Genomic DNA, 27,287 nt, shown 5'->3' with positions numbered 1-27,287 from the left:
AGTGGTTGAATGTCAACCCATGAACCAGGAGGTCAGGGTTCGATTCCTGGTCAGGACACGTGCCTGGGTTGCAGGCTCAATCCTCGGTAGGGGCCGTGCAGGAGGCAGCTGATCCATGATTCTCTTTCAGCATTGTAATTTTTCTCCCTCCCCCTTCCTCTCTCGGAAATCAATGCAAATATATTTTAAAAACTATTTATATTTTAAAAACTATTTGTCTATGGCAGCTCGGGCTCCTATAATAAAGTACCGTAAACTGGGTGGGTGGCTTAAACAACAAACATTTATTTCTCACAGTTCTGGAGGGTGGAAGTCCAAGGTCAAAGTGCCAGGATGCTCTTGTTCCAGGAGGACCCTCCTCTGGGTGCAGGCTGTTGACTTGTCTTTGCATCCACACATAGTGGAAAGGCAGAATGCTAGTTCTCTGGCTTCTTATCAAGGCACTAATCAGATCGCGAAGACTCCACTTTCAGGGCCTTATCACCTCCCAAAGGCCTCCCTCCTAACACCATCCCATTGAGGGTTAGGATTGCAATGAATTGGGGGGGGGGGGGTGCAGGGAGCAAACAAAGAGTCTATACAATACATACAATATCTAAGCAGATAAATGATTATCAAAGGTAAAGAGCATTACCGGTATGAAAATAGATCACTTTGCTTCCATGTGTAAACAGACATGCCCATCAATGGGAAAGCTGTTTCTCACCACTCTCTCATGGAACCCCAGGGAAAAGAGCAGGTGGTATTTTGACAGGCAGCCAATACTCCGTCTGCACAGAAGGGGGCGCTAGATGACACTGAAGTAATTAGTTGATGCGTTAGGGTTTTTACTTCACTATTTAACTCTGGTACATTCTGATGTCATGTAGATAGATGCCGGTTTTTTGTGTTTTTGGTTTTTTACCCTATTTATATACATGCCAGTACTTCCTACGGGGGAAAGTGTAGTTCTTAATCTCGTGATTGCGTGTGTACTTAATAACCACAATTACAGGAGAATCAAAGCCCCATCTCCTCTGCTTGCCACCCTTCTCCCAATAGGATTTCATCCAGGAGCAGAAAGAAGAGAATCAAATGGCAGCAAAAGCACAGAGAGATGAGAAAGACGACTCAATGAACTACATAAACCCCATTTTCCAATTCCGTTGTCATATATTGGTGGCGCCTTTCGGATGCTGGCAATCCCAAGTGTTGGAGAATTTAAAGCCACTCTTGGTGAGACATCTTTGAGACAGTCTGGGCAGCCAAGCTTCTCCTTCATAAGTTAGGCAGTCGTAGTTTTGCAGAGAAGGGCTAGACTGTCTCCTTGAACACCCGGCTATAGGTCACGTGATTGTCTGTGGCCAGGGCATTCTTCAGACACTGCCAGAAGTATGGGTGAGCCTGTGGGTTTGTTGGCCACTCAAGGACAGAGCTCCCACAGAGCCTCTTCCGGAGTTGGAGGAACTTGGACTTCTGCAGGGGCTTCTCAAGAAATATCAAGATAATAACATCCACTTTTTCATCTATGAGCCTCTGATGGGACAAGTAGAATGCTATCTTAAAATTCTCTGTCTTCGCATACTTGTCTGTCATCACGAACACTGTTTTTTTGCTAAGCTGTATGCTCTGGGACAGGTTTTCCAGAACCGGCTGCCCTGGTAACCAGTCCCTTTCCTCGAGACATAAATTAAAATGTTTCTCTCTCGGGTCTTCCAATTTGGCTACCAGCTCTTCCAAAACCCACTCTGTCACTGCTGGGTCTTTAGTGTCATATACAATGAAAGCATCATAGCAAGAGTCTGGAGATATCAGACGCTGATACCCCTTTATTTTGGCCTTGCAGAAATGGTAACTATACCACACATCCCAGAAATAGAGGTGGCTCGCTGTCATAACCACCATGAGAAAGAGAGCGGCCGAGATGGAGAGCGAGAACAGAATCAGGTTGGTCAGATCTAACTCACAGGTATACAGATCCAGAGAGACTACACTTTGGCCCTTGTGTGTTCCTGGCCCCACACAAGTCACATCCGTGGCCAGGTGAGGAATAGTCACCTCCGTATGGTTAACCCACCAGACAAACCACACCGCATCACAGGTGCACAAGAACCGATTATGATGCAAAAGCAACATATCCAGTTTATTGAGGACGTTTTCCGGAAAGCTGGACTTTTGGATGATCTGTATTTTATTGGAGCTGAGGTCCAGATACCGCAACTGGAAAGCACCTTGGAGAAAAGACTTTGTCAGATACCGGATTAGATTATTGTGAAGAATTAGTTTCTGGATGCTGCTGGAACAGTTGGATAATTTCCAAGGGACAGTCTTCAACAGGTTGTAGCTGAGGTCCAAAGTTTCTAGATTCTTCAGATACTGGAGTCTCCCCCAGTTGAAAGACGTGAGCCCATTTTTTACCAAAATGAGAGTCTTTAGCTGTGGAGGCATACTTTCAAAAACTTCAGGAGGCAAGAAACTCAGGGAATTGTCAGAGATATCCAATTCCTCCAAATTTACCAGATTCTTGAAGAAACCTAGGTATCTGTCATCACCATCTCTCCATAAAATATCCAAATGATTTCCTCTGAATTCCAGCGTTCTCAGAGATTCGCTCTCCATGGTCCTGCTGGTGGAGGTAGAGATGTCATTGTCATTCATCATCAGTTTCTTGAGAAACTTGAGGTTCTTGGTGAAGTTTAGCATGTGAGTAATTCCTTCTGATTGAAAATAATGGCTATTACTACTTATATCTAGAACTTCCAGGTTGTGTAGCCCATCAAATGCTGTTGAGTAGAGTAAGTCAAGCCGGTTGTTAGAGAAGTCCAAATATTGCAACTGCACTAAAGGCTGAAACTCACTCCCATTAAGACTTTGGCTGATGCTATTTCCTGACAAGTTTAGGCATCTGAGGAAAGAAAGATGCTGAAAGTCAGAAGACCTGATGAAAAAGATGCTATTTTTACTTAGGTCCAAGGCCTGCCCATACTTGTAACACTCTTCATTAAAACTCAAGAAAGGGGGTTCTTTGTTTTTGTATCTGCAACTCCTCGCCTCTTCATCATATTTGAAATAATGTAATTCTTCAAAGAACCGGGACCCATGAGGTCCTACAGAAGTTCTGGTGTTTGAGCAGAAGCCAACTTCACTTGTATCTCCTGATGGTGATATTTTATTCACCGAAAGGTCTAACCTTTTCAGTGTTTGAAATTGTTCAAATATGCTGAGGTTAGCAATTTTGATAAAATTGGTGCCCAGATCAAGAACTTCAAGCTTGGTAAGCTTATGTAATGGGGAGAGGTCAACCAATTTCAGCTCCTTAAAGACGTAGCCCCTGATGCGCAAAACTTTCAGGTTTTTCAGGGAAGAAAAGGCACCTGACAGTTTCATATACTCATGGTAGACCTGCAGCTCATAATTGAAAGACAGATCCAACTGGACAAGGTTGGGAAGAAAATGCAAAAATTCAGCTTGCCCGATTTCTTTGGCCAAGAAGTTTTGGGAAAGATCTAGTTCCTTCAGTTTGTTAAGGTTTTTAAACCATCTTTGGGGCACACTCCAAAGAGAGTTGCTGTGTAGACGCAAAACTTGTAATTCTGTCAATGCATCAAAAGCATTTGGATGGATGTGGAGGGGAGAATTATCTGCACAGGGTGTACAAGGAAATGGGACATTGTAACAGCGAGGGCAGTTTCCGCTTAGGTCAAGAAGTTGCAGTTGATTGAGGTCCTTCAAATCATTTTCTTGGATGTGCGTAATAAGGTTGTTGTGAAGATAGAGTTTTGTTAAAGAAGATGGCAACACAGCGGGCACGGCCGTGACATTGTTATCTTTTAGGGAAAGCAGTTTTAAATTGAGCAGTTTTCGGAAAGCATCTCTTTCGATGAAAAAGGAAACATTACAAGGATTGCGATAGTAACAGTTTTGGCCCAGGTAGAGCTCCTCTAGGTTGGCCAGTTCCGTTAGGTTACTCTTGCTGATGGAAAAGATGTTGTTGGCTTCCAGGCTCAGTAGCTGTAAGCTAGAGGGAAGACCCAGCGGTATTTCTAGCAGCTGGTTTCCATCCAGGTAGAGGGATCTTAGATGAGCGAGTCCGCTAAAGCTTCCGGGTTTAACCTGCAGTTTCCTGGTGCAGACGTTGTCTTTTGGCCCCAGTCGAATGGGTACACAGTTGCATCGGAAATCGATCTCTATCAGCTGGTCCAGCCGTTGGAAGGAGGTGGGGGAGATGTCTGGGATGTGGTTGATGGTGAGGGTGAGGTTGGTGGTGTTGGCGGGAATGCCTTCAGGAATCCCCGTCAAATGCTTGTCCGTGCAGTCCACAATCACTTGGGCGTTTGGGTTATCCACACTGACGTCACAGGGCAGAGTTTTAGGAAACCACCTGGCCCCAAGTTTGGAAATGAGGATCATGTGCAAAAGGATAAGAAATTGTCTCTTCCAAGTCCACATTGGAAACACCTGTAAGTTGAAGAAAGCACAAATCACCATTCTAAAACAGAACAAGAATCAGAACTGAAAATTCCCCTTTGCTGCCACTCTTTTTAAAATAAACAACTCAGTCCTGGCCAGTGTCACTCAATGGGTTGGGCATCGCCCCACACACCAAAGGGTTACAGGTTCAATTCCCAGTCAGGGCACATGCCTGGGTTGCAGGTTCCATCTCCAGTCTGGGGTGTGATGGAGGCAACCAATCAATGTGCCTCTCCCTCCCTTCCTCTTTCTCTGAAAATCAATAAACTATTCTTTCAAAAAATAATAAAATAAGCAACTCAGGTATTTTCCCAACTGCCTAAACAGCACCCCCACCCATGACTGTATTTGTCAGTCACTGAGGTTCATAATACTTATTACATATTTAGGTTTTAGCATCTTAGCTTTTCAGTTACCTAGCTTTGAAAGCGCTAGAAGCAGCATTCTCCTGTTCACCGTTATCTAAGTGCTACCATGGAAGATAAGTCAATTAGCTGCCAAGGTGTGAAATTTGGGGGTGAAGGAATGTTAATATGCAAATATTTCTGGGAAGAAAACACATTAAAACTTTAATGTGGCCCTGGCTAAGTAGCTCAGCTGGTTAGAGCATCATCCCAATACACCAAGTCTGTGGGTTCAATCCCAGGTCAGGACACATACAAGAATCAACCAATGAATGATACGTGGAACAGAATAAGTAGAACAACAAATCTCTCTCTCTCTCTCTCTCTCTCTCTCTCTCTCTCTCTCTCTCTCTCTCTCTCTCTCTCCCTCCCTCCTTTCCTTCCTCTGTCTCTAAAATCAATAAAATTTTTAAAAAGAATTTAATACAATTAATGCTTGCTTGCTAAGTTTGCTCTGGTACACATTACATGAATCTTTCACAATATTTGAACCACTTAATATTTTAAGTAAGTAAACAGTTTACAGATTAAGACAGTTCAGCCACATTAGCTAATTTTCCAAGGTCACCCAACTCCTGCTATTTTGGCACTGCCATTCTATATACTGGCTTTCTTTTTGTATTAAAAACAATTTTTTAATCCTCACCTAAGGGTATGTTTTTATTGATTTTTAGAAGTAGAGGTAGAGATATAGAGAGAGGGAGGGGAGAGAGAGAAACATTGATGTGAGAGAAACACCGATTGGTTGCTTCCCATACACACCCCAACTGGGGATCCAACACACAACCTAGGTATGTGCCCTGACTAGAAATCAAACCCACAATCCTTTGGTGGATGAGATGACACTCCAACCAACTGAGTCGCCTGGCCAGGGCTCCTCTTGTATTATTTTTTGCAAATTATCTCCAAGGTGATGAACATTTTCACAGTGAGTTTACATAAATTTGGAAAGGAGTAGAGTCAGTCATTGCCTAGGTGACCCCTAGCTGATGGAGCAGGATGGATACTGAGGCAAGTGAAGGCAGGAAAATTGGGATATCTGGGGACCTACCCTTAATGATGTTTCTTGGGCATTCGAGTTTAACATAAGAGACAGTTGGACCCTGGGAAGAAAGACCTTAAATGGTACTATGGAAGCACTGAAGAACTTTACTAATCACCCTATCACCTTGAAGCTGCCCTGCCTTTGAGGATGGTTGAACCTAGGACTTGCTCTCAAGTTCTATCATTTCAATACTTCACTCCAGACAACCAGATTCCAGATGGGCCTGCCTCTGATTCCCCTTCTCCTCTACAATCCACTGATCAAATGACATCAGAGCATTATTTTGTAAACATGAATCAGATCAAGTACAATGACTTCCTACTACACGTTGAATGAAAATCAAAGTCTTTACCTTGGCTAATATCATGAATATCCTGACTCCAGCCTATCTCTCTGACCTTGAAACCATCTCTCCCATTCTTTGACCACACACCAGACATCTGGCCTGCTTTCTGTTCTGCATTTAAGCCAGTTGTGACACTTGCTGTTCCCTCTTCCTGAAATGATCATTTTCTTCCTCTTCTCACCAAGCCAAGTCATTGCCATCTTCGAAGTGTCTGCTTCACTGAAACATTCTCAAAGAGGCTCTTTTTGGCCAAATAATCACACACATACACCCATGTAATAATAGTGATAATAACAATGACATGACATTTGTGAACTTACGTAGCACCTACCGTATGCTGGGCATCATTTTCAATGCTTTACATGCATTAACTCATTTAATCATCATTATCATCACATGAGGTGCTACTAAAGGTCCTCAATCCTTACCCCAAAACTTTGGGGCTCGATGTTTTTTGCAACTCAGACTTTTTCAGATTTTAGAAGATCATATGATGCATGTACCCCATAGGATGCAATACTACTAACGTGGTCTGGGGCAGCATTCCCTAATCAAACACAATCATTTGTTCAGTGAAGCCCAACACTGCCACTTTAAATGGGATTAAAAAAAGAAGAAGAGAAAAGGAAGAACTAGCTCATTCAGTTCTGGTCAAGATTCGCCCTCATATGAGTTCAGATCATGGTGAGTTTGCCATCCATGGAGTTAGAACACAGCTTTCAGCTTGAGGATTTGGGAGTCACAGACCTCTATCGTTATCTCCATTTCACAGATGAGTCAACTGAGGCACAGAGAGGTATGTGTACTCTGTACTTGACGGCCCTGCTTGATTGCCTTCAAAGCCCTTAGCATGATCAGAAATCACCCTGCTGATCAACTAAAGAACCTGTATGCATATATGCATAACCCATGGACACAGACAACAGTGGGGAGAAGGTGTGGAGAAGGGACAGTAGGAGGAAGGGACCAATGGGGTGAAAATGGACATCTGTAATACTTTCAATAATAAAGGTAAATTTAAAAAATACAGTATGGAAAGACCATTAGTTCTTTCCAGATAAGATGCCAACACTTATATGCATGTAGCTTAATTATATGTTGTTTTAATTCCATGTTATATTTTCTGATAGTTCCAATTAATTCTTTTTATTATTCTCATAGAGTGCAGAGATTGTTATATATCTCCTAATATCTTCCCCCGCCTTCCTCTCATCTCTTAGAGATAGAGTCTCCATTTGTAACTGGGCACATGCCACTCTGAAAAAAAAAAAAGAAAAAAAAAAAAAGATTATATTTCCCAGACTCCTTTGCAGCTAAGGAAGACCAAGAGACTAAGTTACAGCCAATGTAAAATGAAAGGAAGTGAAATGTGCAATTTCTGGAACATGTCCTTTACCAGTAGGTCTGGTCTCTTTCCTCCTGTATATTTCTCTTTTAAAAATATATTTTTATTTATTTCAGAGAGGAAGGGAGAAGGAAAGAAAGATAGAAACATCAATAATGAGAGAGAATCATTGATCAGCTGCCTCCTGCACACCCCACATTGGGGATTGAGCTTGCAACCCAGGCATGTGCTCTGACCAGGAGTTGAATCATGACTTTCTGGTTCATAGGTTGATGCTCAATAATGGCTCTGAACTGCCAACTTCCAGTTTATAAGAAATCATAAAATTGTATACTAGTTCAGTGTTAATTGGATTTTCTATGGCATTTTCTTTTTCTGTCTCTATTTTTAAATGGAAATTCTATTTCTATTGGATATAAATGCAAAGCTAGTTTTAGACAGTATAGAATTTAGAACTGGAAAATAAATTGCTGCCATGAGAGAATCTAAATTATGTGATATGGATGTCGTCAGTCTATGAGCAAGAAAGACCCTAATATCGGAGGCTGGAAAGCTGGACCCCAGTGATGCCATCACAATACACTTGACACAACCAACCATGTTGTCTTGGAAGGCAAAACATTCCAATTGTGACTGTTGTTTTTCCAATTTATTTAAATACTAGTGGCCCGGTGCATGCATTCATGCACATTGAAAGGAAATTAATTAGAAGAAATATTTTAATAATGCTATTCACCCTTTCTATATAATAGAAGTGTCAACCAAATTCATGATAAACAATGATAGATCAAAATACATGCATGTAATTGGCACCAGCAAGAGCTTTATATGTATCATGCATGCACAAGCCAATTTAGCCTTTTATATACAGAACACACTTGCTTAATTAGACCTGCTTTCTGATTTAGCTAAACTTTCTCCAGCCCAGTGAAGCACCCCAACTTGTCTTTCAGGTAATTGTGAGCAACACAGCCGTAAATATCAACAATATCATCTAGGGAGAACAAAGGGTAAAATATTTAACTGCAGCAGTGTTTGACTATATTCTGTGCAGTGAGAAAACCTGAAGTAATTTTCAAGGTCCACCATTTCTTATTTATTTTCAGTTGGGTCAAGTTTCTAAGCTTTTTAACTCTTCATTTTCCAGCTAATGAAAACAGGATTTCACTGAGTCTCCTGTCTACCTATCCAGGACTTCTGTAAGGATCAAATGAGATGAGGCAAGGGAAAATGCTTCACAGACATTTGATTAAAGTGAGACATGTTTCCACCTGGTTATAAAGCAAGTCATGTTCCTGGGCTGAAGACACTCCAAGGAGGCTAGTCACTAGGGAGAGGAAGCCTACGTGACATCATTACCTGGCACACACAGCACCGTTTCTGGGCTGGGTTGGGATGGGGGCTACATTTTGTGCCATGGAGTCTTGGCAGCATTGGCTGCGATTTGGTGGGCTGTTGCTCCAGAGTGGTGGTGGGGCCTGTGTCCCACTTGGGGGAAGTCAAGTGTTGCTTTGTGGGCACCAGGTCCACAGTGCTGTTTCTCTATTAATAGCCAGTGTTTGTCATGGCTGCTCCTGCGTCAAGCATCTGCCCCCTAGTGGTCAGTGCACATCATTGTGACCACTTGGACAGTTGGACAGTTACCATATTATCCTTTTATATATATAGATAATTGACATAAGTAACATTGTATTAGTTTAAGGTGGACAACATAATGAGTGTGTGTGTTTTGTGTGTGTGTGTGTGTGTGTGTGTGTGTGTATGTTGTGAAATGATTACCACAGTAAGTCTATTTAACATCTATCACCTCAAGTAGTTATAATTTTTTTCTGGTGATGAGAACTTTAATATATATATATATATATATATATATATATATATATATATATATATATATATATATTTCAGAAAGGAAGGGAGAGGGAGAGAGAGATAGAAACATCAATGATGAGAGAGAATCGTTGATCAGTGGCCCTCTGCATGCCCCACATTGGGGATCAAACCCACAACCCAGGCACATGCCTTGGCCTCGAATTAAACCAAGACCTCCTGGTTCATAGGTTGATACTCTACCATTGAACCACACTGGCCAGGCAACACTAACTCTATTTCAAATATTCAAAAGCTGCAGGAGACTGAAGTCCAAGTGTGCAGATAAGGGACTTTTTTCATTCCAGAAAGTTCTATTAGAGAACATTGGCGTGGACCGGGGTTGGCAAACTTTTTCTGTAAAGGACTGTACAGTAACCAACTTAGGCAACATTCTGTGGGCACTTAAATAACTTTTAGAATGTAACTAATTAAAGTCACAAAAACCACTCTTAGCTCACAAGCCCTACATAAGCAGGTGGCGGGACAGATTTGGCCCACGGGCTGCAGTGTGCTGACAAAAATCTCAGGCTGCAGTCAACTTATCCATGGAATGAAGTCAAAGCAGAGTCTGTCCGAGACTGCCGAATCTCAGAAGAAATTCCATTCCCTGCAAAGCCTGTAAGTTGGTTCATATTCCGCTAACTTCAACCAACAGCCTTTAGCCCAGCATTTCATCCTCATCCCAGTTCTAAGAGATTTGCAGAGAAGAAGCTGACACAGAGGCTATGGAACTGGCTGCACAGGAGACCTGGTGATTCAAGTAGAACTGTGCTCTCAGCAGCTCCCCTACACCCCCTTTCCAGAAGTCTCCATGTCAGCCCTCCCACTCCATGTGCCCTATCGGCATACTGCCTGCCACATGGGGAACGCACGGCACATATTTGCTGCATAAACCAAGGCTTTGAACTTCCTTCAAGTCCCATGGAAGAGTCACACTGAATGATCACAAAGAGTAAACTTTTCCCAAAGATCAGCTGCTTGACAAGGGCACAAGGAGAAACCAGGAGGGCGTGGAGCCTCTAAAAAGAAGGGTTGATCCCTGGCCTGGTTGGCTCAGTGAATAGAGCGTTGGCCTGTGGACCAAAGGATCCCAGGTTCAATTCCAGTCAAGGACAAGTACCTTGGCTGCAGGTTCCTCCCCAGCCCGGGCCCTGGACGAGTCACGTGGAGGAGTCAACCAATCCATGAGTCTCTCTCACATGGATGTTTCTCTCTGTCTTTCCCTGTCTCTTCCACTCACTTTACAAATCAAGGGGAAACTATCCTCAGGTAAGGATTAAATAAATAAATAAATAAATAAATAAATAAATAAATAAATATTTTTTTAATAAAGGGTTGAGCCTGGTCAGTGTGACTCGGCTGAGCATCATCCCATGCACCAAGAGGTCGCCGGTTCCATTCCTAGTTGAGGTGTGCAGGAGGCAGCTGATCAATGTTGTTCTCTCATCAATGTTTCTCTCTCTCTCTCTCTCCCTCACCTTCACCCTTTCTCTAAAAACCAATAAAAACATTTTTTTTTTTTAAAGAAGAGGGGTTAATGTGGGGAAAGTGCCACAGAAGGAAGGGGTGTGTCAGAGGAAGGCCATGGGACAGGAGCTGAGGGAAGGCACCTATAGATTTGCTTTCTCAGAAATACTGTTCCCTTGAACCTGAAACCCCAGCGAGAATGCTGAGCATGTTCTCATTAGTCTCTCCTGGGAACAGACACAGCAAGAATGGGACTGCTCCTGTCCTGTGCTCAATAGTTGAGGCCCAGCCCCATTGGCCATTGAGATGATATAGGCCAGACCAGACGTCTCTCGGCAGAGAAAAGAGCATTAACTACAATGAGATGTCTGGGTTCTGATTAAGCAGGTTGGGGGGGGGGGTGATTCAATGAATGGAACCTTTCTAAATGTGTTATTCAAATAGAAATAATACCTTTGAGGCTCCCTAACTTAAAAGATAATTTCACCAGGCCGGTGTGGCTCAGTGCTTAAGCACTGACCCATGAACCAAGAGGTCACTAGTTCCATTCCCAGTCAGGGCACATGCCTGGGTTTGGGGCTGGAGCCCCAGTAGGGAGCATGCAGGAGGCAGCCGATTGATCTCTCCTCTCTCATCAATGTTTCTATCTCTCTTTCCCTCTCTCTCTCAAGTCAATAAAAAAAAAAGGTAGTCTTGAGAAGAAGATGGAAAATTGGTAAATATTTGATTCCAATGGAAATGTCCTTAAGTGTGGAAATTTCCCCTTTTAAACCATTGGGGACTGTGTGCTTCAGACTGAAGCTGGGGCCTTAGCTTCAACCAGCATTATTTTTAAATGTAAGAATTCATTCATCATTGAGCCACGTCTCTTTTGTCTGTGATACAAATAATCCACATGGTTTTGGTTTTGCCTGCTGTTTGGGGCCACGGTTGCCTAAAGACATGAGTCTTTCAAGAATGAGATATGTAAACTAGCATAATACACCATGACACAGGCCCAGCTTTGGTAATGAATCATAGCTAATTACACATGCAAACACACTGGATAAATTTGGATGCCCAATTAGCAAGCTAATTATGGTAAAAACGAGGATGTTTGATTTTGTATGCACAGGTGCTCTATTCTTTCAGCAAATCATCTGTTTTTGCAAAATGGAAAATGTAGAATCCACATTGAACAGTCTTCAATCAGTCATGTTTTTAGTTTTTGTTTGTTTGTTTGTTTGTTTGTTTTTCAATAGGAGCTGCCTTTATCATATACTTACTATGTGACAGGTGCTGAGGTAGACACACAGCTTTTTAAAAATATATAAAATATAAAAATATACTTAAAACATTAAAAAATATGTTTTATTGATTTCAGAGCGGAAGGGAGAGGGAGAGAGAGAGAGAGAGAGAGAGAGAGAGAGAGAGAGAGAGAGAGAGAGAGAGAGAGAAACATATCAATGATGAGACAGAATCATTGATCTGCTGCCTCATGCAATCCCCACACTGGGGATGGAGCCCACAACCTGGGCATGTGCCCTACCAGAATTGAACGGTGACCTCCTGGTTCATTGGTTGATGCTCAACCACCGAGCCACACCAGCCAGGTACGACACACTGTTTATATTACAGCACGGAGCCCTGACAATGAAATCTAAGAACATATAAATATTTCCATTTGGTTGATGAGGAAGCAGAGACTGGAGGAACAATTTCCAACCAAGATTTGAGCTCCTTTTTTACCAATCCCCTTCAAGTTGCCTGCTATAGTGATAGCCAATGCACTTGGGATAATGTGAGTCTGCCTCTTGGTTCATTTCCTTTGCAGTGAAATGGTTCTTGGTAATGCAATGATTTGATGTTGTATTAGAGTTTTTATAAGAAAACTTTCCAAATACTAAAAAAGGTATTGATGATTTTGTAGGGAAGCATGGGAGACTTGGTTGGAAAGTCAGTAATGAGGAAATTCCAAAAAAGAAGTGGACTGAAGGTGGCCTGCCCCCTTTATTGGAATTCTGACTTAGGGGAGTTTGGCTGAAGGTGGCCACTCCTAATTATTCCTTGATCTTTCCAAGCAAGTCTGTGTATATGTGGACCCTCGTGTGTTTACTGGAATTTTTATGCTTAATATTTATGTGTTCTTGCTTAAAGGACACTGCAAACACATGTGTCCTCCCAAGATTACTTACCCTACTAATTGTATCTAAAAGATAATGTTTATCTCAAACTGTTACAATAAAAGCCTAAGGAGGCAGGCAATCTAGGCTGTCTGATTCCTTCAGCCAGGCAGTCCCTTAGCCTCTCTTTCACAGCAAACATTGTGTCAGAGTAATCACTCATCCATTGCGCAGGGGCTGCTGGTCTGCCCTGGCATGATTTGAGTGAGAAAAAGAGATTCTTTGAATGATATTTTTTTCTAGGAGTTCCCCATATGTCATTTTAAAATACCATAGAAGCTAATATTCAAGACTCCCTACCAGTTTCCTTCCTCATGCTTCCATACTCTCTAAGCTTATAACATGGAGAGGATTCCCACTTTACTTTTTACAAATTAATCTGTTTTCACTCACTTTTTGTGAAGACAGTTCTCTCCCTCTATGCCTTTACTAAGCTGCTTGAGCTATCACAAAATGGATGATATATTTCTTTTGTTTGTTTGTTTTTTATTTTTAAAATTTCTTTATTGATTAAGGTACTACATACTTGTTCTCATCCCCCCATTCCCATCCCAAACCCCTCCCCATGCATGCACCCCCCTGTTGTCCATGACCACTGGTTAGGCTTATATGCATGCACACAAGTCCTTTGGTTGATCTCTCCCCCTAACCCCCACCCTCCCCTACCTTCCCTCTGAGGTTTGACAGTCTTATCAATGCTTCCCTGTCTCTGGGTCTGTTTTTGTTCATTGGTTTAGGTTGTTCATTATTTCCCCAAGATGAGTGAGATATATTTCTTATGAATCGCATCTGATGCCCAGTAAATGCTATGTCAGGTTAGTTTATGAAATTGCATATTAAATGCATGCTGAGCTCTAACCAGTTTGGCTTCATGGATAGAGCATTGGCCTGAGGACTGAAAGGTCCCAGGTTCGATTCCAGTCAAGGGCATGTATCTTGGTTGCAGGCACATTCCCAGTAGGAGGTATGCAGGAGGCAGCTGATGGATGTTTCTCTCTCGTCAATGTTTCTAACTCTCTATCCTCTCCCTTCCTCTCTGTAAAAAAACAAACAAACAAAAAACAACAATAAAATATATTTTTTTAAATGAAGGCATGCTGAGCTCTACCTTTGTAATAAAAAATTCCATGCTCGTGTAGTCACTCAACAAACATCACTGGGAATGTACTGTAAGCATGGCACTGTACTAGGCAAAGCAGGGAACCGTGATGAGTCAGACACTGCTCCTGAGCAGTCAGGAACCAAAAGCCCTGCTGCCATATCTCAGGAGCCATGCCTATCTCCAAGGCACAGGGCTCTGCCACCAGGCGATCCATAGTGAGAATAAGAAGTTGGAGGACAAGACCAGTATTCCGAACTGATTTCTCCTGATTTTTTTTTTAAACCTGAGAAGAATTTATTTTTTTAATATATTTTATTGATTTTTACAGAGAGAAAGAGAATGGGGTAGAGAGTTAGAAACATTGATGAGAGAGAAACATCCATCAGCTGCCTCTTGCACACCTCCTATCGAGGATGTGCCCACAACCAAGGTACATGCCCTTGACCGGAATCAAACCTGGGACCTTTCAGTCCATAGGACGATGCTCTATCCACTGAGCCAAACAGGTCAGGGCGATTCCTCCCGATTTTACACCCATGTTAGATTTCCACCAGAATGCCTGAGGCCATAGAGTTGTGAGACTGACTGATAGCAAGATACATCCACCAGGATGTCTCTAGCTTTGCAGGTAGTATTTTTATCTTCAAGACTTGGCAAGTTCACCGCAGATGCACAGATGCAATGTGAGGGCTCAGAGGACAGATGGCAAGAGTGAGGAAGTGAACTTCAGTGGTTTGCTTCTCACAACGAGTTAGAGGAAGCGCAGGATTAGTCTGACTTCTCATGTTTATTTTTTCTGGGGGTTAGCACCCTCTGAACGGAAAGTCAGATCCGGAGTCAGCCACTCTGAGGCAGTGCTACAGACTAAAGCCTCCTAAATCTGGACTTGCTCACCCGCAAACGGTGGAGGTTGAACTAACTTACCTCACTGCCCCTTTTCCTTTCTTTTTTAAAAATATTTTTTTACTGATCTCAGAGAGGAAGGGAGAGAAAGAGAGAATGAGAGAGAGAGAGAGAGAGAGAGAGAGAGAGAGAGAGAGAGAGAGATCAATGATGAGAGAGAATCATGGATTGGCTGCTTCCTGTAGGCCCCCATATCAGGGATCGAGCCCCCAACCTGGGCATGTGCCCTTGACCAGAATCGAACCTGGAACTATTCAGTCCACAGGCTGATGTTCTATCCACTAAGCCACACTGGCTAGGGCAGTGCGACTTTTCTATTGTGGTTATTCTATAATGCTGAGGCCTGCCCTGGCTCCCCCTGAAATTTCTCTGCCAGGATGTGGCCTCAGCTGGGTGCTTTCCGAGCCACCCAGAAACAGTCTCAGCCTGCCAAGGTCCGGCTGCCAATGCTAAGCAAAGACTCCAATCACCATGAACCTTCAAAGGATCTCACAGAAAGGGGAAACACAGTGAGAACTGGATGGTGGTCCCTCAATTTGGGGAAATGGTTGAAAGTGGGAAACCGCCGATAGTGGGACATACCTTTAGAAGGCTGGTAGAGCTCTAGGTATTGAAATAAAAAGCCATGCAAGATATACTAGGAAGTTGTAAAACTTTTAAATCAATTTTTAAAGGAGAATCACAATAACATATAATGTATGATCCCTTTGTGATAACACACACACACACACACACACACACACACACATACCCACACTTGCTTTGTGTTGGCAGTGAAAAGTATGGGAGAACACATAAGGAACTTTAACAGTGATTTCTATATCCTTCTCTAAGGTTTGGTTTGTTTTTTGTTTTTGTTTTTTATAAGGAATATGTATGGTTTTTAAAAAACATTCTAAAATTTACAGAAGATGTACTAAAACCTCACCTCATCATAATAATGTGGGAGGAAATTGTGAAAAAAGAAAAACTCAACAGGTATTTAGTAATACTTGCTATGTGCCAGGTACCTGCTTCTGTTTTTGTTGTTGTTTTTAATCCTCATTCGAGGATATTTTTCCCATTGATTTCTAGACAGAGTGGAAGGGAGAGGGAGAGACAAAGAGAAACATTGATGTGAGAGAAACATATCCATTGGTCGCCTACCACATGCACAGTGGCCAGGGCCAGCAATGGAGCCTACAACCAAGGTACATGCCTTTGACAGCGAATCAGCCCCATGACCCTTCAGTCTGAGGGCTAACACTAACCAATGAGCCAAACCGTCTAGGGCCAGGTACCTGATTTTATGTGTTGAGTCACATCCCTGGAACAAACAGACAAGATCCCTGCTCTTCTGGAGCTTATGGTCTCCAAATACTAAACTCAAAATGCTATCTACACTAATAAAAGAGAAATATGCAAATTGCCCAATACACCCATGATGCCCACCAGCCAATCAGGAGTGAGTAGGCAAATTAAACAACAAGGATGGTGGGTTAATTTGCATATGCAGGCATTGAGAGAAGACTGAAGACTGAAGAGACTTGGCTTCTCCGCTGTGGCCAGAGGAAAACCAGTGCTGGCAGCCAGGGAAAGGAAGGCCTATTGCACAAATCTTAGTGCAACAGGCCTCTAGTAACCAATAAATGATGTGGGCTGTTAGATGATACATGTAATGGGGAGAGAAAACTTATGGCAGTGTGTGAGGGATCAGGAATGTGAGATGGGGTTGGGACTATCAATAGGGTGGGTTGGATGGGCATTGTTGAGAAGTTGACATCTGAGCCAAGGTCTCAAGGCGAGGAGGAAGCTGGCCATGCAGAGCTATTCAGCGAGGAAGCATTTCAAGCAGAGGGAAGAGACTTATGCAAAGGCCCTAAGGTAGAAACATGCTGGAACATTCATGAACATGGCAACAAGACCAGCGGGCCTGGTGCAAGGAGAGGAGAACAATAGGAAATGAAGTTGAAGAAGGGAGAGGGGAACAGCACCACCGTTGAGAATGTAGGGCCTTCTCAGCCATTCCAAGGATGGTGGCTTTTCCTCCGAGGGGCATGAGCTGCTCAGGTTTTGAGCTGAAGAGTGACGTGGTCTGACTTAGATTTTAGAAGGATATGCTGGGTGCTGTGTTGAGAAGAAACAATGAGGGGCAGGGGTGGAAGCCCAGAGACCAGTCAAGAGGCTATTACAGCCCTAGCTGGTGTTGCTCAGTGGCTAGAGCATCGGCCTGGGGATTAAAGGGTCCCAGGTTTGATTCCAGTCAAGGCATATGCCCAGGTTGCAGGCTCAATCCCCAGTAGGGGGCATGCAGGAGGCAGCCAATCAATGATTCTCATTATTGATATTTCTATCTCCCTCTCCCTTCCTCTCTAAAATCAATAATATATATATTTTAAGAGGCTATTATAGTAAGTCAAGCAAAAGACCCAGCTGGCACGGGTGGAGGTGGAGAACTTGCCAGGTCCTGGATGTGTTTCAATATGAAGCCAAAATAAATATGACTTCAAAGTTCTTGGAAGAATGTGAGGAGAGGGTTAGAGAGAGTGGACCTTTCTGGGAAGTTTCTTGCAAGGGGGAACAAAGACGCTGGCAGCCTTCCCAGGGCCAGTAGGGTCAAGTGAGCTTACTTTAGGATGGGAGAAATAAGAGCATGTTGTAATACGGGTGCAAACTACACCCTTCAGGTCATGAGAGCAAATAATAATAACAAACTCATAATAAAGAGGAGGATGTGGTAAGAGAGAAAGGGAAGGAGGCTGAGGTGCTGACCCTGTATAGGCGAGCAGGAAGGAGACCTTAGCTGGGAGCATAGAAATGTCATCCTCAGTTTAAGAGTCCAGCCCAGCCAGCGTGGCTCAGTGGTGGAGCCTCGGCCTATGAACCTGGAGGCCATGGTTTGATTCCAGGTGAGGGCACATACCCTGGTTGTGAGCTCGATCCCCAGTAGCGGGCGTGCAGGAGGGAGCCGATCCGTGACATTTCTCTCTTATCAATGTTTCTCTCTCCCTCTTCTTCCTCTCTCTCTCTCAAAATCAATTAAAGCTTATGTTTGAAAAAGCCAAGTTGCCCGAGTTGAAAAGGAAGTGTTGGGAGATGCATTTTCAGTGGAGGAAGTCACTTGAGACAAATTGTGGAAGCAAGGGACTCTGTCATGGCTAGAGCCTGCATTCAGATGCGCTGGGCCAGTGGTCAGCAAACTCATGAGTCAGCAGAGCCAAATATCAACGGTACACTGATTGAAATTTCTTTGGAGAGCCACAGTTTTTAAACTTCAATTTCTTCTAATGCCACTTCTTCAAAATAGACTCACCCAGACTGTGATATTTTGTGGAAAAGCCACACTCAAGGGGCCAAGAGCCACATGTGGCTCACGAGCTGTGGTTTGCCAACCATGGAACTGGGCTGACCTAGAGGTGATGGCTGGCAGGAGAGTAAGGAGAAAGGACCAGGGAAGAGAGGAGGAGTGGAGTCATTGTTGGAAAGTCTTCCATTTGAATCCACCATATCAATCTAGCACTGGGCTGCCTGAGAACTAGATGTGCGTGGCATACACCCACTCAAGGCTAACTGAGCACCTCGAATTAGGAAAGTTTCTTCTACGCTATTTGTTTTCTAGACCAAACCTCCACTGGAGACTTCCCTAATAGATTTATGACCAAATATCCTCTTCTTGCACACTTCAACATATTTCTAATCATAGGCTAATCTCTGCAAAGTGTACTTACCCTAAATGTCAAAGTCTCATTATAGAACACAGAATAAAGTACAAGAAGATTACCCTCTTACTTTGGAAAAAAGAGAGATTTTTTGTTATTAATTTCCCACCATTTGAGTCCAACAGACTTGGTTTTCAAAAGAAAAAAATAAAATGGCATAAAGCAGGCTTACATAAGCGAAGAACTCAACAGCTGTCATGCATCACAAAAAATTTCAAAACTTCTTTGGCCTTACACCTTATCCACTTGCTTTCCATAAACCATGAGTAGTACACTTCTTCCCGTAAGCCCCATCGGCAAACAGCTTACATTTTACAGCAACTGTCCTCTGTCACCACCACTCCACCCTCCCACACGTCTGCATTGCAGTGCACAAGCAGTTAGACAAAATACAACTATTGGTGGACACTGAAATTTGAGTTTAATCCAACTTTTACACATGAGAAGGAATAGTCTTTAGCTTTTTCTTTCATTTTTAAAATATATTTAAAATATATTTTATTGATTTTTTTTTCAGAAAGGAAGGGAGAGGGAGATAGAGAGTTAGAAACATCGATGAGAGAGAAACATTGAGCAGCTGCCTCCTGCACCCCCCACCCCCTCACTGGGGATGTGCCCGCAACGAAGGTACATGCCCTTGACCAGAATCGAACTTGGGACCTTTCAGTCTGAAGGCCGATGATCTATCCACTGAGCCACACCGGTTTCGGCTTCCTTTAGCTTTTCCAGTCACTTAAAACATAAACATTCTGACCTTGTGGGCTAGACAAGGACTGGGGGCAGGCTGGGTATGGCCCATAGTCATAACGTGCCAAGCCCAGCCCCTTAACTTTGGGAGGGAAGGGGCTTCTAAGACATAAACGATCTATTCATGGGGTTCTAACTGCTAAAGACACAAATCCACAGGTCCAAAATGGCATCACTCGTGCTAAAAGCCCATGCTAGGGAAGCTAGATTTAATTCCAGATCTGATTGCATTTCAGCCTCTCCCACAAACATCATCTTAGTCACCCAGTCCTGAATTAGTGATCAAGCACCAGGGAAGTAATCTGAGCTGGTGGGCGCTCTCCATCCACCACAGGAAGAAGAGGCGACTGCATGGCAAAACCCTCCTATTCTCCTCCCCTGAGAAAGGATGCCTTGGCACAGGAACAGTCCTTTCACCCTGGCTGGGTAGTTTAGTTGGTTGAAGCAGTGGTCAGTAAACCATGGCTTGCGAGCCACATGCGGCTCTTTGGCCCCTTGAGTGTGGCTCTTCCACAAAATAGCATGGCCTGGGCGAGTCTATTTTGAAGAAGTGGTATTAGAAGAAGTTTAAGTTTAGAAAATCTGGCTCTCCAAAGAAATTTCAATTGTTGCCCTGTTGATATTTAGCTCTGTTGACTAATGAGTTTGCCAACCCTTGGGTTGGAGTATTTCCCAATATGCCAAGGTTGTGGGTTCAGTCCCCAGTCAGGGTACATACAAGAAGCAGCCAATGAATGAATACAAAAATAAATGGGACAACAAATCTTTCTATCTCTCTCTGTCTGTCTGCCTCTCTCTCAAAAGTCAATAAAATAGAACAATCCTTTCTTTTGTTAATAGCCCCCTTGCCCCACCCTTCTTCCTATAAAACTTTCCACACACACACACACACACACACACACACACACACACACATTTTTTTTTTTTCAGAGAGGAAGGGAGAGGGAGAGAAAGATAGAAACACAGACGATGAGATAGAATCATTGATTAGTTTCATCCTACATGCCTCCTACTGGAGATGAAGCCCGCAACCCGGGCATATGCCCTGACCAGGATTCCAACCATGACCTCTTGGTTCATAGGTCGACGCTCAACCACTGAGCCACACCAGCCAGACAAAACTTCCCATTTTTTACAACTCCTTGGAGCACCCTTCTACTGGTTAGATGGGATGCTGAGGATTCATGAATTGCTTAATAAAGCCAATTAGATCTTTACATTTACTCAGTTGATTTTTTTAAATCAGGTAACACATGTATTCATGTAAACCATCATCACAGACTGACATTTAGTAAGCATCTAACCTGTGTATGAAAAACATCAGGAATATATGCTAGTTCCCCAACTCTAGCTTGCTTTTTTTCATTTACCTTTATATCATGCATATGTGCTTATGTCTTCCAATATTATTGTTAAAAATGATTTGATGGCTATATAATATTACACTCAATGGTGAAGTTCAATGAGTGAACCCCTCCCCAACATTGGACATGAGAGATTCCCTTTGCCATGCTGCACAGACTATCTTTTTATTATTGTTTTGTTGTTTATCCGCAAAATCAAGGATATTTGTCCATTGATTTTTAGGGAGTGTGGAAGAGAGAGGAGAGACAGGGAGAAACATTGATGTGAGAGAAACACATCGATTGGTTGCCTCCTGCACAAGCCCTGACCAGGGCCCAGGCCAGGGAGAAGCCTGCAACCAAGGTACGTGCCCTTGACAGGAATTGAACTCTGGACCCTTCTGTCCACAGGCTGTCACTCTATCCACTGAGCCAAACCGGTTACGGCCGTAGACTATCTTTGTAAAGAGTTTGCCACATCACTGATCATTTCTTTAACAAGAGATTTTATAAGTGGAATTTCCATATCAAAAGATCAGACCTTTAACTATTATTAATAAGGTGCCATAATTTTCCTGTGCTTTCTGGCCTTTTGTATTGGGTCTATTGAAAAACTTGTCCACATCTCTTCTTTAAAGAGACATACCAACTTCTCCTTTTTTTGTAAGTAGTAAGATATCATAATGGATATTCAATGAGTTCACTGAGTGTTGGCTGGGTAACTGCTAGGCTTGGTCCCGGCATGGCTTCCAGAGTCAGGTGCCCAGTCAAGACCAGTCAAGCTCCACCAGGGCTTGGAGCTCTCCATCAGTGCCTCAAAGCTGCTTCTCAACCTGAAGCCTCAGCACGATGCTTGACCTGTAGTTAAGTCAGTGGTCGGCAAACTGCAGCTCATGAGCCACATGCGGCTCTTTGGCCCCTTGAGTGTGGCTCTTCCACAAAATACCACGGCCTGGGCAAGTCTATTTAGAAGAAGTGGCCTTAGAAGAAGTTTAAATTTAAACAATGTGGCTCTCCAAAAAAATTTCAATCGTTCTGCTGTTGGTATTTGGCTCTGGTGACTAATGAGTTTGCCGACCACTGTAGTAAGTGGTCAACAAATATGAGCTGTCTTTTTAAAAATATATATTTTTATTGATTTCAGAGAGGAAGGGAGAGGGAGAGAGAAACATCAATGATGAGAGAGAATCCTGGATCACCTGCCTCCTGCATGACACCCCCCCTCCGCCCCCCGGGGATTGAGCCCACAACTCGGGCATGTGCCTGGATCTGGAATCAAACTGTGACCTCCTGGTTCATAGGTCAATGCTCAACCACTGAGCTACGCTGGCTAGACCAAACATGAGCTGTCTATCAATCCTCCATCCCTCAAGGGGCAAGGGCTGATGTGGGCATGGGTGTGCATAAAAATAGCCACCTGAGCTTCTAGGAAATGAAACTATAAGCAGTTGTCTCCTCTGTAACATAATAAACCCGGGTTAACTCTTCATTAGACCTCAGACCTCAGTGAGCCCTGGCGCCCACATTCAGAACTCCGGGCGGAGAGGGCTCCTGGTGAGTGTATTCTATCACATCTAACTCGGGTGACAGAATCACTTCAGAAAAAGGCCACTGAGGTGTTTTTCTGATAATACTCAGACCTAATGACTCACACTGCTTGCAAAAGACTTGAGCCTATACACTGAGTAGCCAGATTATGATTATCTCTGAACACATAATCATCTGGCCATTCAGTGTATATCCTATAGAATAAAAGGTTAATATGCAAATTGCCCCCTTGAGTAGGAGTTCAACCAGCGGGCAAGCCGGTGAACCGCCCATGTCCCTTCCCCCTGGCCAGGCTGGCTGGACCCCACCCATGCACGAATTCATGTACTGGGCCTCCAACATATATATATATACTGAGTGGCCAGATTATGATGTGTTCAGAGATCATAATAATCAGGCCACTCAGTGTACACTGTTATTTGAGCTGCACACTGGCCCTAAATGGCAACTGGAAAGGCATTATATTGCTCATTTGATAAGCAGAGAAACAGTTTCAGAGGGCTCAGGGCAGGAGGGGGGAACAGGTCCCCCAGCTGGCAACTGAGTCAGTCGGCACTGAGAGAGGCTCACTGGGCAAACTTGTATCAGGCTCCTCTGAGCCACCAGACCTTGACTTTGGGGCATCTGAGTCCATCTGCCCAGTTTTCACGAGATTCCTGCTAAACCAGCTTAGTGAGAACTCCTCAACCTGACATCTGGTCAACCTTGCTGTCTGATCCCACCGCATCCCTGCCCCCTCCTGGGTGATAACTGGTCCCTGGCCTGCCCTCAGCAAGGGCCCTGGCCACAAAGTTTATCCCATGTGTCCCATACCCTGATGTTTCCTCCTAGTATTAATACTTTTCCATCCAGCGAGCCTCACTCTGCTCCTTGCCTGTAACCCCCCCTCACTTGCTGGCTTTGGAAGGGAGCCCAATTCTATGCCAAGTTCTCTGTTCCCCTCTCGCCACAGTCCCTGGACAAAGTCTGTGTTCAAAGCTTTAACTACTGGCCAGCTCTGGTTTTCTTTTCTTATTTTTCAGCCTATTTTTTTAAATCCTCACCTGAGGATATTTTTGTTGTTGTTGCTTTTCAGAGAGAACAGAAGGGAGGGAGAGAGGGAGAGAAGGAGAGAGAGAGAGAGAGAGAGAGAGAGAGAGAGAGAGAGAGAGAGAGATTGATATGAGATAGACACATCAATTGGCTGCCTTCTGTACTCACCCCAACCTGGGCTGGGATTGAACCTGCAACCCAGGCACGTGCCCTTGACCCTTGACTGAGAAATGAACCTGCAACCCCTCAGTGAGCAGGCCAACGCTCTAACCACTGAGCAACCCTGACCAGGGCTCAAATCCACTTTGGTTTTCCTCCTTACTCTTCACCCATAGAACTTCTCCACACACCCTTTTTTTGCAGCTACCAACCCACTTCATATTGACCAGGCATCATTGTATCCTTAAGGCGCTGCTGGCATCAAAATATGACAGCTAACCCATGTGACACCTAGAACATGCTCGCACAGCGCAGTACACGCAGCTTTACAGCGTGGCACTGAAACGGCTCAAAGGGGACAAGACCCCCCTTCTCCGTGCTCAGAGGCAGGTGCTCCCAGACCTGCCTGGTGACTATATGGAAGGCAGTTACCTCAGACCACAGTGAACGCTGCGATCAGGGAGCCTGCTCTGATGGGACCCCAGTGTCATGTACCCTCCCCCCCACACACACACACCTCTCTCTCAGATGCACTCATCATTCTAGAAAGTCAGGTCCAGCTGATACAAAATGATTGCACAAGCCTTAGCCGGTTTGGCTCAGAGGATAGAGCGTTGGCTTGCAGACTGAAGGGTCCCGGGTTCCATTACAGTCAAGGGCATAGGCCCGGGTTGCGGGCTCGATCCCTGGTAGGAGGCATGCAGGAGGCAGCCAATCCATGGTTCTCTCTCATCATTGATGTTTCCCTCTGTCTTCCTTTCCCTTCCTCTCTGAAATCAATAAAAAATATATAAATACAGAATGAAGACACACAGCCTGTATCTTGGGGAGAGAGTTGACCCCCTACCACTCATGCACTGTGATTTCAAACATAACTCCTCCTAAAAGCCATGACCAGCATGATTTCTCAGGCTGGGTGACCCAGCAATCTCACATGGGACTGTTCCTTCTTCAGGGATGCGGCCCAGCCGCCACCCTGCTTTCCCTAGACAGCACGCCTGCTCTCCAGCCTGGTCCCACGTGAGCCCCGATAATGTGCTCGCTCCGGGGACACCAGAGGTCGGGACAGCACACAGTAACCTCAGCCATCTGTGTGGCTTTAAAGCCAAACCCTAGGGCCCGGCCGGCGTGGTTCAGTGGTTGAGCGTCGACCTATGAACCAGGAGGTCACAGTTCAATTCCCGGTCATGGCTCATGCCAGGATTGCAGGTGGTTGATCAATACTTCTCTCCCTCTTCCTTCCTCTCTGAAATCCATAACAATCTACACAGATGATGAAAAAAAAAATTGAACCCAGAGAAGCTGTTTTCCCAACGCAAACGTCTGTCTCTCCTTGGACAGAGCAAGTGTTGATTAATCTGAAATTATGACACGCTTCTTATTGATGATGAAATATCACTGAGAACTTTCCCCCAGCAAATAGCCAAAGTGAAGATTCCCCCCTGTGGCTCCTGCCAGCTGATTTCAGCTCTTCCCACAGAGATGGAAGGTAACACTTTTTAGGGATCTCCAAGTTCTGCTTACCATGTTTAGTCTTCTTCCAGAGGAAGAACAGACATCTGGTTGAAGAGAGCAGGCCACGAGAGGTGTCCAGATCAGCCTGAGATGTGCCGCATAGCATCAACTACAAGAAAGAGAAAACACCACACCATGCCCTGAAAATGCCAGCCTGGCACTGCCGCCTCAAACACTGCTTCACGATGTGCTATGGGAGTCTTCTGAATGGCATTGACTTCCTCCAAGTCCCGCAGATCAGAGACAAACTCCAGAGACACCCCCCCCCCCATGTCTGACATTATGAGAAGTCTGATTTCTCTCTGAAGAAATGATCTTTTTGGGAAGATCAGTCTGAAGAACCGAGATTGCTCTTTCAGTTCTACAACAAATGGTCTGGCCTAGGACTGGGGTTCACGGTCCTCCCCGCTCCCCGAGAATGAATGGCTCCTCTATCCAGTTACTTAAAGGATCCCCAAGTTTCCCATACCTTTCTTGGTTGCATGGAGCAGGTCCCCGTCTGGAGCCTTCTGAGCTGAAGAGGAACAGAAGGTGGAAAATCACAGACCTGGACTTCCCAAGTACAAAGACAAGGTTGGTGGGGAGGGGGAGGAGCATGACTATTCGAGCCACCCCAGACATGAGATTTGCAGAAATACCAGGTTCCTCTTATTTCCACCTCCATAACTGGGGTGACGTTGTCTCTAAATCTGCACATCCTGGGGGACTGATCATTCTTCTTCTTTTTAAAAATAATTTATATTTAAAATCCTTTCTGCTGCTTCTTTTTTAAAAGACATGTTTATTGTTTCAGAGAGGAGGGGAGAGGGAGAGACAGCAATGATGAGAGAGAATCACTGATCGGTTGCCTCCTGCATGTCCCCAGCCAGGGATTGAGCCAGAAACCCGGGCATGTGCCCTTGACCGGAATTGAACCCGGGACCCTTCAGTCAGCAGGCCAAAGTTCAATCCACTGAGCCAAACCGACCAGGGCTGATCATTCTTTTTTACAGTAGTTTCTCACCCTCAGTGCTACTGGCATTTTCTTTTTCTTTTTTTTCTTTTTTTAATATATTTTATTGATTTTTTACAGAGAGGAAGGGAGAGAGATAGAGAGCCAGAAATGTCAATGAGAGAGAAACATTGACCAGCCGCCTCCTGCACAACTCCTACTGGGGATGTGCCCACAGCCAACGTACATGACCTTGACAGAAATCGAACCCGGGACCTTTCAGACCGCAGACCGACGCTCTACCACTGAGCCAAACCTGTTTCAGCGCTACTGGCATTTTCTGAGAGACTCTCTGTGGCATTGTAAGATGCTTAGTGGCATCTCTAACTAGTCCCATTAAATCAGTGGTTCTCAACCTTCATAATGCTGCAACCCTTTAATCCAGTTCCTCGTGTTGTGGTGACCCCCAACCGTAACATTACCTTCATTGCTACTTCATAACTGTAATTGTGCTACTGTTAATGAATCGTAAGGTAAATATCTGTGTTTTCCGGTGGTCTTAGGCGACCCTGCTAGTGGTTCTCAACCTGTGGGTCAACCTGTCTGCTGTAGAGTCTAAGACCTTCAGAAAACACAGATATCTACATCATGATTCATAACAGTAGCAAAATCACAGTTATGAAGTAGCAAGGAAAATTATGTTATGGTTGGGGGTCACCACCACATGAGGAGCTGTATTAAAGGGCCGCGGCATTAGGAAGGATGAGAGCCACTGCAGTAGATGCAGTAGCATGACCCCTTCCAGCTGTAATAACCACAGATGTCTCCAGATATTGCACAACAGCCCGGGGGAGGGGGGAGGGGCAAAAGCGCCCACATTGAAAACCACTGTTCCGTAGCTACCTCAGAGATGTTCCAATTGACCTGGTGGGGTTGCACACCCACCCGAAAGGAACTCTGGGTTCTAAGCAGGTGCAAAGCTTCCAGTGAGTTCCATCGCCAGTTAGAGATGGCCAGCTGTGCTTGCAGTCTGCTGTCACCAAAAGCCTTGCTTCTCGAAGTGGGGTCCCCAAGGGATTGTTCCCTTCCTCACTGCTTACTGGGCCTTTTGTAGGTAGAGTCAAAATACCCAGTACTAGTCCTGGTCAGCTTGGCTCAGTGGATAGAGCATCGGCCTGGGGACTGAATGGTCCCGGGTTTGATTCTGGTCAGGGACACA

General features: G+C 44.3%; 1 protein-coding gene across 1 annotated transcript; it reads right to left on the bottom strand.

Annotated features, from left to right (window-relative positions):
- Positions 1 to 268: 268 nt before the first annotated feature.
- Positions 269 to 25,857, bottom strand: TLR7 (toll like receptor 7). Its single transcript, XM_036439806.2, has 3 exons — positions 25,607 to 25,857; positions 25,147 to 25,246; positions 269 to 4,437 (listed from the first exon to the last, which is right to left on the bottom strand). Exons 2-3 carry the CDS (start codon positions 25,147 to 25,149, stop codon positions 1,294 to 1,296), a joined length of 3,147 nt encoding a protein of 1,048 aa, XP_036295699.1. The 5' UTR covers positions 25,150 to 25,246; positions 25,607 to 25,857; the 3' UTR covers positions 269 to 1,293.
- Positions 25,858 to 27,287: the final 1,430 nt, after the last annotated feature.

The sequence above is a fragment of the Pipistrellus kuhlii genome, unplaced genomic scaffold (genome assembly GCF_014108245.1).
Source record: "Pipistrellus kuhlii isolate mPipKuh1 unplaced genomic scaffold, mPipKuh1.p scaffold_m20_p_16, whole genome shotgun sequence".
Taxonomy (NCBI): domain Eukaryota; kingdom Metazoa; phylum Chordata; class Mammalia; order Chiroptera; family Vespertilionidae; genus Pipistrellus; species Pipistrellus kuhlii.
Note: the sequence above shows the minus strand (reverse complement) of the source record. Positions and strands in the feature narration are given on the sequence as shown.